Source organism: Haemaphysalis longicornis, unplaced genomic scaffold (genome assembly GCF_048455015.1).
Source record: "Haemaphysalis longicornis isolate Haplotype H1 unplaced genomic scaffold, Haemaphysalis longicornis Haplotype H1 scaffold_6, whole genome shotgun sequence".
In the NCBI taxonomy this organism is placed as follows: domain Eukaryota; kingdom Metazoa; phylum Arthropoda; class Arachnida; order Ixodida; family Ixodidae; genus Haemaphysalis; species Haemaphysalis longicornis.
In genome coordinates this window covers 12,577,636-12,593,511 of record NW_027526407.1, presented here as the reverse complement: position 1 = coordinate 12,593,511, position 15,876 = coordinate 12,577,636, and the positions used below count along the sequence as shown (strand labels likewise).

Sequence of the window (15,876 nt, the reverse complement as noted above, 5' to 3'; positions counted from 1 at the left end):
CAGATGTGGTCGAATGCCCTTTCTTGTGAAACAAGTAATGAACACTAACTGCACTTGACAAAGTTGAACGGCAAAACTTGCGGAGGGCTTAGTTCAAGTTTTTTTCTGGTCGCACATTTCCACCTAGCAAACTGGGAACAGTATTGTTCGTATGAAAAGCAACGAACAAGGTAAAAAAGTGGCATATTGGTTATTTAATTCATGGTATGGCCAGGCCACTGAATGAACAGCCATAATTCGGCAAATCATCGTCTCCATTCAAGCCGTTGAACTGAAAAATTCTATCCTACAGTGTACCATATCTACTAGTATACTGTAACGCTGTTGTAGTGATATAGGGGTTATTTGTTTACAAAGCTGCAAAAGTTTTCCGGCTTCAGTCGTTGCCGTTAAGGGTTTGACAGGCTCACCAATTTGCTGCTGAAGGGCTGTATGATTTGGCGTTGTATACAACGTTTGACTACGACTTTATCTTCTCGAGGCTTTAAGAAAGCACACAGCTTCCTGCTGTCATTTTAACAAAGTCGTGACATCACCGCACAAGAGGCTTGCCTTGATATGAATTTATAACAAATGCCAGGATAATACTAACCAGCCATTTTCATTACCTACAGTTCTTCGTCTCGCTGGGACGTATAAACAAGTACCTTCGATCGGATGAACTGGACCCGCATGCCGTTGAGCATAATCCAAACGGAGGTTTGTACACTCCCATTGTGGACTTTTACTGATAAAACACGCCTATAGAGAGTTCTTGCTTCATTAGTCATTTTAACCCGTAAAACAATACACTGAGTACGGCAAAAAATGATGTAAGGAAAAATAAACGCTCATTAATTCTCATTAACAGGTTCTACTAAAAACCATTGTCTTTGTTGTAAAATTTGGTGCTACTTATCTGCATAAATAAAAAATAGTTTTTGTTTCCTCCTAACCTCTCGTTAAACTGCATTTGCGGCTCTTTGGAATATAGAATATATAGTTGGCTAATGGCTAACGCACTTTGACAAACATACCTCGGGTGCTGATGTCCTGTAAACTTCGCCATACAGCTGCCGGAAATCCACTCATCATCAAAGACGCCAGCTTCTCCTGGTCAAAGGACTCCGAGGCCACACTGACTGACCTCAACATCAGCATTCCTAAAGGTGGGCTCGCTGCTGTCGTTGGCTCTGTTGGCTCCGGGAAGTCTTCCATGCTGTCCTCTCTGCTGGGCGACATGGTGAAGCTCAAAGGATCGGTTACCATCAATGTGAGTAGAGTTTGTTGCAGTTTGTTAGTCACGGTAGAGATACTAATAAAAATTCGTGAAGAGAATTGTTAAATTAAAACGAGAGCTCGGGATAAATAAATGACGTGCAACGACACACATATGTACACGTCGGGGTTACTTCTGTAGGCTAGTCAGCGTTACTTCAACCACACACATATGTATACGTCGGGGTTACTTCTGTAAGCTAGTCAGCGTTACTTGTTTCTGAGTAACAATTTACAGGAAGCGGAGTACTAAATACCACGTAACTGTTGCATATGAGATCAACAAAAGAGAACGTAAATATTTGAATCCTGTTGCTTATCCACCCGGTAGAAGAGTGTACACTGACATGACCTGGTGTTTTAACTTCGTTCACTTTGTGTTTTGAACATGGTAATTACCCCTGTTCCATGTGGAGACTTTTGAATTGGAAGTTGTACAGATCTAGTGAACTTCAGCATACAGTAGTACAAGTAACGAGCATGAGCTAGGCTACTTGCGCGCCTTAAATATTACGTCATTGGAATACTGCGGCCATATGAAGCCACAAGTCGTGGTAGTAGCAAAACTTGTAATTGAAGTGGCATCATCCTGCAGAGCTTCGCAGTGGATACGAAAGTTATTTTATTAATACATCAGTTTACATGGATTCAATTAGACATGCCACAATAAGTTTTCTCTACAAGGCTTATTTCACTTGAACACGCAGTTGTTGATTGGGAAACAAAACAGTATATTTTTCAATGCTATAAATTTACCTGTATAGCACTCATGCAGCCTATTTACAATCTGATAAATACAATTGATTTTACAATCTGATTTACAAACTTATTTTACAATTGATTTACAATCTGATTTACAATCTGATAAATCCAGGCAAGGTGAAATATACACGCTTAATACACGGTAGACTCATTGCATTGCAGCTGGCTTTTTACCAAGTGTGCATGCACCGCAAACGAGTGTCAACACTTTTGTAGCATCTCTTGCGGCTCTGCAAATAAAACCAATCTTTTCTTGCAGGGCACAGTGGCGTACTGTCCTCAACAAGCCTGGATTCAAAACGCCAGCGTCAAAAGCAACATCATATTTGGTCAGCCGTTCGACCAGGAGCGCTATGAACAGGTTATCGAAGCATGTGCACTGAAGCCAGACTTGGACATCCTTCCGGGTGGTGACGACACGGAAGTAGGCGAGAAGGTGCGCACGCCTTTTATTGTAAACTGTTCTTATGGGCTATACTTCTAATGTTGACAGTAAAGGTTTAACCTTCTGCTGCTGAGATGTTAATAACTGCGAAGCACGTTCAGGCCACCCAAGCTGTTCATTGACAAGCTTTCACAAATTTTGTATTGACTGCCACTGAAACAGTCACTTGTACATCATGAAACGGGCCCCGCTGAACCCTGCGAAAGTATTTGAGAGTCGTAGCAAATGCAGTTTTTGAGGGTTGAGAACTAGCAAGAAAAGAGAGTATGAGATCTGTGCGAATGGTTCTGAAAACGCGCAAAGCAGATACTTCATAATTTCGGGCCCATACTGGGTGGGGATAATCTCCAGCACTTGATAAATTGATTTTGTGTGATATGCCTAACAGACGTTTAGTTCCATGAGCCTCAACATGGACGTCAACGATTACTTGGAGTAAATGAACGAGAAAGCATGGGTAGGTATGGCTGACAGATAAACGGGAAGGACAATAACTATACTGATGTAAACCACCGAACGGTGCGCAGGAGTTATCGGCGGTTGTGCCGTGGCACAGGGGATCGGAACATAGGAAGCCAGCTTCTCGTCTCCTTCAAAGCACATGGCACCCTCATTTTACATTTCTGAACGATAAATTGAGTACAAAATGCGAAATCTTGGTTGCCGTTTCTACGACAGGCTTGGCGGGACAACGCGTGCGAGTTCTTTTGTGGTATTAAATCCCCCCTTTTCGCGCGAGTTATCAGATACATTGAGTGGTTTTAATTGGTGATGAAGACAACTAAACTAATGCGTATTCTTATAGAAAAGAACAGAGCCCTCTTCCATTAGGGATCTGCTTTTGTTTGCCGTAGATGTACCCTACTTTTCTTTTGTAAACAATACTGACGTTTGTAAACTGTACCACAGGGAGCAGTACGGAGACCTTCTCGCCTACGTACACTCTGTCTTCAACGCGCTGTTGTGGCAGAAATGCTTCTTGCTGTGGTTGGGTCTCCGTGAATTTAAACCGGTTTACAAAAATCAAACAGCAAAACCTAACCCAGAAAATAAATGCCGAAAATTGTCAGGAATTCGCCAGGATATACGCTTCGTGCATAAATATTCTACTCGTAATTTTATTCCTCTAGTTATTGGTTCGACTGTGAGTACCTTCGTGCTACTCGGAAAGCAACTAGAAAAAGCTGGAACCTGTGCCTCAGTAGCTCGTCGCGTCCTTTTTGTGATCCCAATAGTGGAACGAAGAGCACAAATGCGGCACTTATAACGCAGTAAAAAGCACTATGGAAAACTAAACGAATTGCTCACCTTAATCTTCATGATTGGCGCATATTTGGTCCTAATGAGCCGACATGTGACAGATATCTAGAAAGCTGGTAGGTCTAATTGCAGTTACAAGTGACGAAATCAAGACGTATAAGTGATGGTGGTGCTGTGGCATGGCAAATTGACACGCGTGTCTCACTATAAATGAATGCCATTTCTCTCTCTACAGGGAATTAACCTCAGCGGCGGTCAGAAGCAGCGCATCAGCCTTGCGAGGGCCGTCTACAGCGGCTCGGACATCTACTTCTTCGATGACCCGCTCAGCGCTGTTGACTCGCATGTCGGCAAGCACATCTTCGACAAGGTCATCGGCCCCAAGGGGCTACTTCGCAAGAAGGTACAAACCAACTGCAGGAGACTTTAAGTCCAATATGATAGGATGCTTACGTATCAACAACAGAACATTGCAGTGCAAATGTTTTAGGCTTGGTTATTATACAACAAGAACTGCTTGCACTGCTTGTATATCATACAATTATATTCATTAGAACTAATACACAACCAGAACTGCTTGACAGAACTGTTCTGTGGCTCAGCGGGTAAGTATTTGTACTGCTGAGCTTAAGCATGCGGTTTGATCTTGTCCGCAGCATCCATTTCTCGGATGGAGACGAAAAATTAACACGCCCTTGCGTCGGAAATTGGGGGTATGGTAAAGATCGGCGGGTGATTTGAATTATTTTGCAGCCCTCCACCACGGCGCACATGAAAGCCCAGGGTGACCGTAGCAGCAGAAAACCTTAAAGTTTGAGTTTTAGAGAGCAGTTGTGTTCATATGGTGGGTTCGTGAAGTATAGCATAAATATTTTGCAGGATGCTTTGGTTTGGTCGCATGTATTTGCTGCAAGGGAAACTAGGGACTTCCCGTAACGAGCGCATGTCGGCTGCGTGTAGCTGACGCAGCTTCTGTATGAGCAAACTCCTGGCCACTGTTGGGACCGGGCGGGGGCACCCGATCCTTGTTCCGTGGCCTCCAACATACGATGGGTAACGTGTATGATGCGAGCGGCCAGCCGCTGTTGCAGCCGTGAAGAAGTCCAGAGCAGTAGGGTAACGTAACTGTTTACTTCATAGCGAGAGGTGAGCCGAAGCCAAAAAAACATACAATGCCCCGACGGGCGAGGTCACTATACAGGACTCGAGCAGAGCGACCGCATGGATTCGCTGCTCAGACAGGAATGAATTTCAACGTTTGTGCTGCTTCTATTTATACCCAAAAAACGCCCCCAAGAGTAACACGCCATGAAATCACAGACACACACACGTTTCCATAGTTCGCGAGTCATGGCTTCGCCCCTCGTGGCGTCCGAGAGAGGGGAGAGAGTGTCCTTGAAAGGTGCCGGGGTCGCGCTATCTAAAGGTTGATCGTGCCGATAGCGAACCGTCTGAGCCGGGAAGGTCAGGCAGGTGCCTGAAGGGTGTGGCGCTGGCAGCTGCCGGAAGCACGTTGCAAAGCGAGGTGATTGACCCGGCATGGCGAGACACGAAAGTACGATTCATCGACACGCGGTCGCACATGGTCGATTCCCACGTGGTCGCTGATGCGGGAAAACACGTGGCGCTGGCCGATTCGTAACACCACGCTCTACTTCTTTTCAAAATAATGGTGATTGCACCATGTGAGTCGATGTGTCAAGGAACTATCCCTCGTGTCTAAATGGTTAGTATGAATAACCCTAGCTTCATCTCGAGGTACAATTCTTAGTGGTTACTGATGAATTTAAAATTTTTAGATGTTTAATACTTGGCTTGCTGTCATGCAGACCCGAATTCTGGTTACGCACCGGCTTGCTGTGCTTCCTCAAGTGGACATGGTCATTGTCCTTGGTAACGGGAAGATCTCCGACGTGGGCACCTACGAAGAGCTGGTCAGCCGCGGCGGCGCTTTCTCTGACTTCCTGGTTCAGTTCCTCCAAGAAGGCGAGGAGACCGATGGCGTCTCCGACGAAGATATGCAACTTCTGGGCGAAATTGTGTCCCAAGTCGGAGCTACTACTGAACTTGCCCGGTAAGAACCACTGGTGCTGTATTGTGATGCTCTAATAAATTTGTTTGGATATTTGGGCAGAACTTTCAGTCAGGGAAAAAGCGGCGATTTTCCAGAGCTGCGGAGGTTGGTGCATCAAACAAGGGCTTACTCTTGGCATGTTTTATTCCAAACAATGACGTATATGAAAAGAGCGTATGTAAAAAAACGGCTTCTGCGATTGATGCCAGAAGCCCTCCGTCTATTTGTAGCAGGGGAGAATGGTCGCACAGGTGTTTCAAAAAGAAGTGACTCGTATAGACACTGCTTCCATCAACCTTTTTTTGTCAGTTGCCTAGCTTTTCTCAATGTCGCTGTTGGGAATCTAACTATATATCGTGGAGTAAAGGAGAAATCTTAGGGTGAATATAAGATATGCGATAGTGAAAGTGCTATCAAGTCTTTAGGCCTTTAGCTCAACCGCCTGAATAATTTGTATGGATATCACAATGTGGCTTGCACACTTTGCATTGTTTTGGATGAAAGAAAAAGAACTTCAGCATGCCCATGGCAATTTTCAGCTCTTTTGAAGTCTCCAAATCAGCTTATTTTGAATCAGACTAAAGATTCTTCAGCGGAACAACGCCGTCGTCATGCCAATAAAAAAGTGTACTGCGCGCTTTATGTGCGCTTCACTTAGTTCATTCCTTCAGTCATTCCCTTAGCTAGTTATTCGCTTAGTTTTCTTCAAATAATCGGTAAACATGCTACTATATGCGACATACTTTCTACTTAACACTCTTAGCGCAGGAATCTGATAAGTTAGTCATGAAAAATGATACCAAGCGGAAGCGAGAAGATAAATTTTTGCTGAATGGTAAATAATTCGAGGTGGAGGCAAGTATACGCAGCTGATACCACTACGGGGCGCATCATAGGCCAAGGTGTTTCTTCTTCGCATGAAGAATTATTGTGATACTTGATAAATCTTTTTAGGAATACAACGAAGTACCAGCGCTTGTTTTGATTTGCATTTGAGTAAATTCCAGCTTCACAATGCTTTTGCAAATGGTTTTAACACGATGTCAGGGATTCTGAAGACAAACTGATGTTTTTATGGGAAAGCTTGTTAGTGTCATGACAAGAATCATCCGCATAAATAAATGTTCTAGCATAAGAACGATGTTATTGAAGTCCAGAAATTGTTTTCTCTAAAAAATTAACGTCATTCGCATTGCACCCCTTGCAGGCAGTACTCCAGACTAAGTGCTAACGAAAGCGACTCCACCTCGGACACCGAACGTCTTGCGAGACGACGTCGCACGTCTTCAACACGTAGCGCTGGTGATAAGTCTGTTGCTACCAAAGGCAAACCTGAAAAAGCAGTAGTGGCAAAACCGGTCATGGCTGCTGGAGCAAAACTGACCGAAGACGAAAGTGCGCAAGTTGGTTCGGTAAGTAAACACTTACTTGAGGATTTCGTGAATTATCCGTCTGCGCAGGAGGGAGACTTGAACAATACCATCGCCATGATCCACGCAAAGGTAGCTGAACGCAACTTTCCAATATGCTCAACCTGGATAGACTAGGGCCGTTTCCGCTTCGACCAACATGGGTACATTATTCCGTGATCAGGGATTATTTCATTCTTTCCTATCAGTCACGCTATTACAAAGATTCCCCGCACAGATGGCAATCGGCTATATAACGATTGACAGATGACTGTAGGGGTGTGCAAAGAATACTCAGAAAAAAAGTCATTTCCTTCATTTGCTCAAAATACGCAAATACGGGGAGGTTTAGAATAACACATAAGACCACGTAGGACAACGAGTTTGTACTGTGTTGCGTCTGCTTAGACCCCGTATTGTGCTTTAAGCAGTTTTTTCAGTATGAAACAACTTCCGAACACCAAAGCTTTGCAATCTCTGGAGCGCCATCACTGTCCTCTTTCGCCGCCGCCACCCCCTTTCTACCCCAAATCCATTATTGATAATTTCAGGAAAGGTGGCTGAGGTAAGCTTATGCATTATTGCCACTTTTAGCTCCACACGCAGTGCACTGTCCGAGCGAAGGTCATTCATCGCGTCGCAAGTGACCTTCACCGCCAATGCACAAGCTGCGCCTTTGTTTCTCATTGCTTGGCTCGCTTGGAGTCTCACCGCTGTGAACCACGTGACTAGGCAATGGTTCAACGGCTGCATCGCAACCGCTTGGTCCCTCAGTCTTGCTATAGGTGGCGCCCCGGCTCGGCTGTGTGTGCGTGCCCTCCTGCGCAAGCGAAAGGCTGAATTCAGTAATCCAGTAGTTATAGCTAGACGGCAGGGTGCGAAATCGCAAACAAAGGCAAACCTTCACAAGACACACTGTGCATAGTATTAACTTTCGCTCGTGATAGTTAGATTGAGAACAGTTAAGCCTGAACCATTCTTCCTTTCCCACCCCCCTTTTCCTCGCACGCAGGTGAAATGGTGGGTGTACCTTGCGTACATCAAGGCAATGGGCAAGTGGCTCAGCATCGTCACCCTGCTCTCGTACGTCTTCTCTCACACCTTCAACATCATGGGCAGCTACTGGCTCAGTCTGTGGAGCAACGACTCTCTCGACCCTGTCCTCGCCACCGACCCTGTGCAGCGCAACTTCCGAATCAGCATGTACGCAATGTACGGCTTTATAGAGAGTGAGTACACCTTGCTACACCCTGAACTCAAGTGAACACTGATCGCTGGTTCGACTATATGCCACATTGACTTCTGTTCAAGCGGATTGGAGGGCCAGAAATGGTCCCGTGGGTGTGATTGGTTTGCGTGCTAGAACCCCCAAGGTGGTTTAAATTATTGTATGCCCGTCCCCAGGAGCGTAGCCCGTGGGGGAGGGGGGCACACCAGCCCCTCTTTCCGAAAATTTTCATGGCAGGGTGGCATGCGCTTTAAGCCGCCTAAAGAACCGCCTAAGGTCGCGTACAGGCGCGAAACCTGCAGTTTTTAGGACATGCTCGTTTATGCAAAACTGGAAGCAAAGACTAAGCCGATATCTGATCCCTGTGGCCACTCTAGGTAGTGTATATGTAAATATATACAGTCCGGGCGACGTCCGAATAGCTTCTGCTGCATTTCGCGCCGAATGTGCCGAGCTGTTACGGGATCCCGCCGCAAGCCGATGGATGAGATCGTGCTGTTTTGCTGGCGGAACAGCAGGGCCGCGAAACTGCGGGAAGCAGGAAAAGCTTCATGGGGACATACATTTGGTCTGGATTTGAACGTCATATTTTGTCATTTATTGTCTTTACTTTGGTACAAAATGTAATAACATGACAGACCATGTAAGTGTATTGGTTCGGCCAACTACCAAACCTCGATTTGCTTATTTTCCTACCGACATCGCCTTTCATTGACTACTGCAGTTCAGTAAAATCTGCTGTGTAGCGCTAACCACATGTAGCGATTTGCAGGCGAAACGGGAAGCGACGGGACGAGCGACGCACTACTTTTCGCCGCGCAGAAAAAAGCTAACCGCTTCGCTAGTTTCTGTCTCGCCATAGAAGCCAGAAAACATCGCTCATCGCCAGGAAATGGCCTGGACGACTGACTATCCAATAGGAGAGCCGTAAGGGGCGCAACGTCCGGTTTAGGGAGAAAACGAGAGGAATGAGCGGGCGCCGGTATAGTGCATCCTAGAAAAGTACGACCCTCTGCATACTGAAGTACGTTTATTACCAGTTTTGGGGATACATGTAAACATAAAAAAACATTGCGGCCGTGTGCACTTCTGTAATACTATAGGGCGCAGTACGGCAATATTTGGATCGCACTTCGCCGTCGCTAGCGCGATCACTCTCATGTGGCTGCCTCTGCGAGCGATTGGGACGAGGATGCGCCATATACTATAGCGTCGCTCGCAAACATCTCTACATGTGGTTACCGCTTGTGAAACCCATCTTTCGTTAGAAATAGAAATAGAATGAACTTTAAGAAGCGTGCAACAAGCTCAACACTCAACAGCAGTGCAATAAGGTGCTCCGCTGAGTGTAGGTACTTAGTGGCGTTACGAGTATGGAAAAAGACCAGAAAGGCGATTACTTGAGCACGAAGTGGCGATTACTTGAGGACGAAGTGGCGATTACTTGAGGACGAAGACCCACGCTTGCTTGTCACGCTGTCATAATAAACGAATGTGCCGCAAGTTCAGTCGAGTGAGTTTTGAAGGTTATCGCGGAAGCGCAACTCGTTCAAATGAAGAAGACCAAACTAGCTTTAGCAGACCTTCCCTGCCAATTACCTTACCGTCGGCAACCAAAAAAGGCAACCAAGTCTGTGCTTGATCACAACGAATGTAAAGCTTAAAACTGAAAGGGAGGCATGTTGGTCGGGGGGGTGCATTCTTGAAGCATGAAAGGGAAGAGCCAACGAGGGAGAGAAGAGTACAAAATCTCGATTTTCATGGTTCCGAAACGAATCGCTACGTTCCTGGCACGCTTGGCCGGTCGATGCTCGTGCATCGACCGGCATCGACCTTGAAGTCGTGCTCGCCTGTACTTCATTGCTCATTAGACAAATTATTCGTCTTTTTCGAAAGGAAAATGTAAAACATGCAATATTTGATGGTAAACACACAATGTTGGCCTCCACTTTCGCCTGACGAACATCGGGGTCCTCAAGCCGCTCACAAGCACGCTCACGACTATACACTCACGGGTGCGTGCCGCATAATCGCCTGCCCTTCGGCCGAGCGAATCACCCGTGGCCCACCCATATACCTGCGCATGTGAATTCATGTCATCATCACCATCACCACCACCATCATCACCATCATCACCATCATATTCACCACCATCATTATCGAACTTCGTTAAGTTGGGCTTTACGGTTAGCGTTTAGCATACGCACATCGCCCATTCGCGTCAGTTATTTCAAGCTTAGAAAAACAATGCGCAAGCAGCGTTGCCCTCCTAACTCCTCCCCTCTTTCGGTAAAGCCCCCTCTCCCCCCCGGAAAAAATTCCTGGCTACGCCACCGGTCATCCCCTACTGCGCGCTTCATAGCTCACGAGCCTTAAGTGCCTCAAGCCCCAAACGTAACCTTCTCGAATATTAGCGTTCCGTTCTAACTTGTACGTTACCGCGGTTAGTCGTTACTGTTTGGTCGCTTTCATACTTCATTATTGAGCTTTTGCAAATCTGCCGCGAAAATGATTACAACAGGATGTTAGTTAAAAGCTAGGAAATTGTACTCTCAACGTGTATGTATTATTTCTTTAGGTAGTATTGCTCAAACCTATGCACTCCTATTTGTGAATTGCAACAAATCTGTCGCGACTTCTGATAATACATATTTCACATTCTTTTTAGTTTTGTTTTTTTGTTTTGTTTTAGTTTTTTAGTTTTGTTTAGTTTTTAGTTTTCACATTCTTTTTAACAATTGTGTTGAAAGGTAGATAAAGCTGAATTTATGTACCTTTTTTTGCAGCTTTCTTCATCTTGGTGGGCACGATTTCGTTGAATCTGGCAGTGCTAAGAGGCAGCAAGGTCCTGCACGCTGGCATGCTGCAGCGTGTCCTGCGCTCCCCAATGTCATTCTTCGACACCACGCCAATGGGAAGAATCCTGAACCGGTTCGAGCATCTTTCTTGCAATAATGTTGGCATAATAAAATAAATATATTTTAAGTGTAAGCAGGGCATAAAAATTGGCTGTTTTTTTGTATGAGGATCGACTGGATTGCTTGCGGATATTGTAAATATGCTTTTCAGAATGCGTCTATCTACAATGCAACTAGGTTTAGAAAACCGTGTCTATTGAGAGCATTGCCTGGAAAATAACGGACGTCTAATATGATAGTGAAATGAAAATAAACTGTAGGAAGTTCGACATGGAGTGTGAGGGAATATATTTTTTTTGTCTTAAGGTTTTTGCATTAGAGGTAGATTAGAAGAGATGTACTGTGCATCAGGCTAGCATCCAGCAAAAAAAAGTTACCTTTCAAGCAAGAGCTCAGCTTCCTATAAAGCAGTCAAGCGATGCTGTGGTTGGTTTCCAACATAGACTTTCAGCGTTATGCACTGTTTACCATTTTTTGCAGGTTTTCAAAGGACATCGACACTGCTGATGTGACGCTACGGTTTAATTTGCGTATGCTGATGTTGCAATTCTTCCGAACTATCGTGTCCTTCATCCTGATCTCAATGGAAAACCCGATTTTTCTGGGCGCTGTCATTCCATTGCTCATCATTTACTACTTCGTTCAGGTATTCAGCATTCAAATTTTCCCTTTTCTTATAGCCACGAATATCTCTTGCTTCATTCGTCAGTAAAATTTGTTCTGCTGTGGTGCATTTTTTTTCCGCCAGTGCCAAGCATAATGCAAAGACACGAGCAACTGCTTTGATCGTTAGTGGCTGGAACGCTCCGCGTTTCAACACAAAATTGCTCACACGATTCTCGGCGCCAGTGGCTATTTTATAAAATTTAAAGCCGTTCCAGTCAATGTGAACGCTGTCGGAAGTGCAGAGCAGTGGTTCGCCATAATGGGCAGCAGCACCGTTATCCGCTCACTGCTGCCACCCAATGCATTTCAAATTTCCCGCCTCCGCAGTGTGCGCGCGCCCCCTGCCTGAAACTTCGCCAGCGGGAGTTCTGTTATTTTTGTACTTGCTTTAATTTAAGCTGTTTTGGATCATTTCGAACACCTAATTTTTTTCTTGCGCGGCTGGAGCCTTTCTGCTGCACTTCGAACGCGTAATTTTTTTCTTGCGCGGCTGGAGCCTTTCTGCTGCATTTAGAACGCGTAATTTTTTTCTTGCACGGCTGGAGCCTTTCTGCTGCATTTCGAACGCGTAATTTTTGTCTTGCATGGCTGGAGCCTTTCTGCGTCATTTCGAACGCGCCATTTTTTTCTTGCGCGGCCGCTTTTTTCGCTTACTATCGTAAAAACAAACCCAACGAGCATTCTTACCTAAAACAACGCGAGGGCTGCCGGTTATATACACAGATTTTGCCTGAAATCTACTTGCAGTTTTTTTGCGATAAACAACTGGGAGATGCATGACAAGCGCCAGCAGTTAACGATGTTCCAACGGTTATGACTATTTAAACCGCGTGAGTTTCGAAGCGTCAGCGTGACTCTTTGACGACGGTACAGAAGGCTCTACTTGGGTCCGTTATCTCGCTGCGCCGCCTGATTCCGGCAGTTGCATTGACCGTTAGCGAGCTACGACGACATGGTGAACCCATAAAGTGCTCTGCGCTTAGAAGATGAAGAAAGAACCAATACGTACAAGGTGTTAAAACGTGGCTGGGGGCCAGGAGTTGCGAATGAATAAGTAACGGCTGACTGCCTCTTACCCAACGACCGTGTGACTCATACCTGTTTTTGACATGTTTAACTGAAAAGATAGGTACATGAAATGTTATTTGTTTTCTAGCGGAGAAGCAAATAGAAATGGTTGTCCTCTATATATGACAAGAGAAATGCATTGCGCCTGCTGTGACTTCATTATTGTGCAGGAAGCTCTACCAGGATTGCAAAAAAGTCTAAGATGTTAGGAATTTCAGCACTCCTGATGATTCTGACTGCAATAGAAAATAACATCAGGAGTACTTTCTGGCTGTTCGACTTATCTGAGAAAAAGTTCAAAGTGTTTTGCTATCAATACTGCTATTGCACATATTGCTATCAATCCGGTTATTTTCCGGTTGTCCGGTTGTCTTGTCTTTCCAGAAATTTTACATAGCTACATCGCGGCAGCTGAAACGCCTCGAGTCCATCTCTCGCTCCCCTATTTACATACACTTCTCGGAGACGGTATCGGGCAGCAGTTCCATCCGGGCATACGGTGCCAGTGATCGATTTGTGGCTCGTTCCAATGAGCTGACTGACATTAACCACAGCAGCTATTTCCCCAGCCTCGCAGCCAGTCGGTGAGTTGGTTCAAAACAATCGTGGGAGTAGCCACTATAGGAGGCTAGTGCGCACACCGGCACATATACGCGACTGAATTGTTCTCATAGAAGAAAAAGTGATCTTTAAAATGTCACGCTTAAACAAGTTGGTGCGGCATTGAGAACGAAAATACTTCTTCATCTATCTGAGCGTTGTAGCTACATCATGATTGCAAACATTAAGCGGGTGTACTGCTTATAAAAAATGACACTCCCTGGTTTTAAGCATTGTCGAGTATTCCCAGTTGACATAGGTGTTAGGGGAAGAATTTGGAGCAGGTGTATGATGCTGTTCCGCATTGGTTGCTGAGACGCACACAAGAAAATGTTTAACAAGTACCCTAGTGAAGAAGCGCAAAGCCGTGAGCAGAACCCAGATCACACATTCAGCTAAGCTCGCAGGTTGCATCGTGGAAGCCCAAGAGTGAAAGAAAAAGGTGTAAAAGTGATACCACCACATCAAAGATGTAGTATATGATGTAATTAATATTGTAGGACGTTACTGGCATTTATCATCCTCGACCTGCACAAAAAATGGCATTTAATATGACGCTTCATTATTTGACCCTGAGGTTAGTCATATAGTAACCAACTTGTCCCAGTCGCGCTGTATTCGCATCGTAACTTACGAGAGAGATTTCGATTTTATTATTACATGACGTTTTTTATAAAGTCGTCTCAATGAAACAGTGATCACTGCGAATATAGATTGGCATACAATTTTTTACCATATTTCTATTTTCCTGCTTAGCATTCCAGGAGTACCTAATATCTACATGGAGAGAAAATAACACTATCTTTGATTACAATATCTAAATTGTGTCATATAAATTTTCCACACAATTCAGACAAATATGTGATTTACAGGGATTTACAGACAGATGTGATTTACACCTTACAGAGCTGATTGATAGATGAAGATAAATTCTTAAATCACATGTTTGTCTGAATTGTGTGGAATATTTAGATGACACAATCCAAGTATTGTAATCAAGAACAGTGTTATTTTGTTTCAATGTAGATATTAGGTACCCCTGGAATACTAAGCAGGAAAATAGAAATATGCTAAAAATATTATACCAGTATTCGGAGTGATCACTGTTGCGGTAACTGCCTAAGGAGCCTGTGCACTTTTTGTTCCCTGAGTACAGCGACGTTGAACAAGCGGTGCTCTTGCTGTTGAAGCCTTAGGGATGTTGTACCAGAAGCAAGGTACACAAGCGATAAAACGGTACTTTGGGCTTTTTTCTGTGAGCTTAAGATCATGCGAAACGATGCTTTGATGCATCTGTGAATGCGTAGTCCTGTGTAACAACAAAGAAGCGGAAGATGGAATGACGGCAGAGAGCTAATCAAATACAGTTTTTTTTAACTGCCGCCCATGTAATACGAATTACAGGGCTATACACTATCAGTAACGACAGCTGATTGAATTGGTAAAAACACGTGGTAGGCAAAAAGTTCAAGAAGGAATAAATGTCGTATCGCGAATAAAGGCTACAGTAGGAGGAATATTCAGCCCATCACGGCTGGAACATTTCCTGCTTTTGCAGCCGTCACAGCTAGCAGTTGGAATTCCCGAAAACAGACCAAAGATGTGAAAATATATAAAAAAACGCACCGTCCTATGTTCTCGTAGTTAACTTACATTTGATTTTCTCATTTTCGTCCATACTTTACGGCTGCTGGCGTCTTTAAATTTTCCGCAATTTCTCTAGCGACCAGTATTGCTTGTAAAGCAACATTATGAAATGTGTTAAGCTGAATGTAGCGCGGATAAACCACGCGGTAAATAATTGCTAAGTATTTTGGATGCTTTACGTCGGACACCTTAATTTCCTTAAGAAAGCGTGCTTACCAAAAAGTGCGCCAAGGGTAAAAGTGCCCGGGAAATATCTTCTTCTAGGTGGCTATCCATTCGGCTGGAGTTCCTCGGGTACAGCATCGTGTTCATCGCAGCGTTGCTGGCAGTGCTCACCCGCGAAACCCTGTCGCCGGGTCTCGCCGGTCTGTCCGTCAGCTACGCGCTTACGGTAATTGTGGTGCTTTACTGCTTTGCCGCTCATAATGGCATGCTTCATGGGCGCAGTTTTTTGTAGTACGAGAAACGGTCCAGTAGTGGCTGTGACATCAGTCGCGATTTTTCGGCACAACATGCCTTTAAGGACTCAGCTCATCTTCACA

The 15,876-nt window shown here is 44.8% G+C and overlaps 1 protein-coding gene across 1 annotated transcript in view; it reads left to right on the top strand.

The window, feature by feature from the left end:
- The window catches only part of LOC144142251 (multidrug resistance-associated protein 1-like), a 46,600-nt gene that overhangs the window by 20,863 nt on the left and 9,861 nt on the right, over window positions 1-15,876 (top strand). The window contains exons 13-23 of the mRNA XM_077673613.1: window positions 615-699; window positions 1,053-1,252; window positions 2,279-2,455; window positions 3,960-4,127; window positions 5,554-5,798; window positions 7,006-7,210; window positions 8,220-8,436; window positions 11,222-11,366; window positions 11,834-11,999; window positions 13,472-13,671; window positions 15,599-15,725. Of these exons, the coding sequence (XP_077529739.1) occupies window positions 615-699; window positions 1,053-1,252; window positions 2,279-2,455; window positions 3,960-4,127; window positions 5,554-5,798; window positions 7,006-7,210; window positions 8,220-8,436; window positions 11,222-11,366; window positions 11,834-11,999; window positions 13,472-13,671; window positions 15,599-15,725 (1,935 nt within the window). The remainder of the gene's footprint in view (window positions 1-614; window positions 700-1,052; window positions 1,253-2,278; window positions 2,456-3,959; window positions 4,128-5,553; window positions 5,799-7,005; window positions 7,211-8,219; window positions 8,437-11,221; window positions 11,367-11,833; window positions 12,000-13,471; window positions 13,672-15,598; window positions 15,726-15,876) is intronic.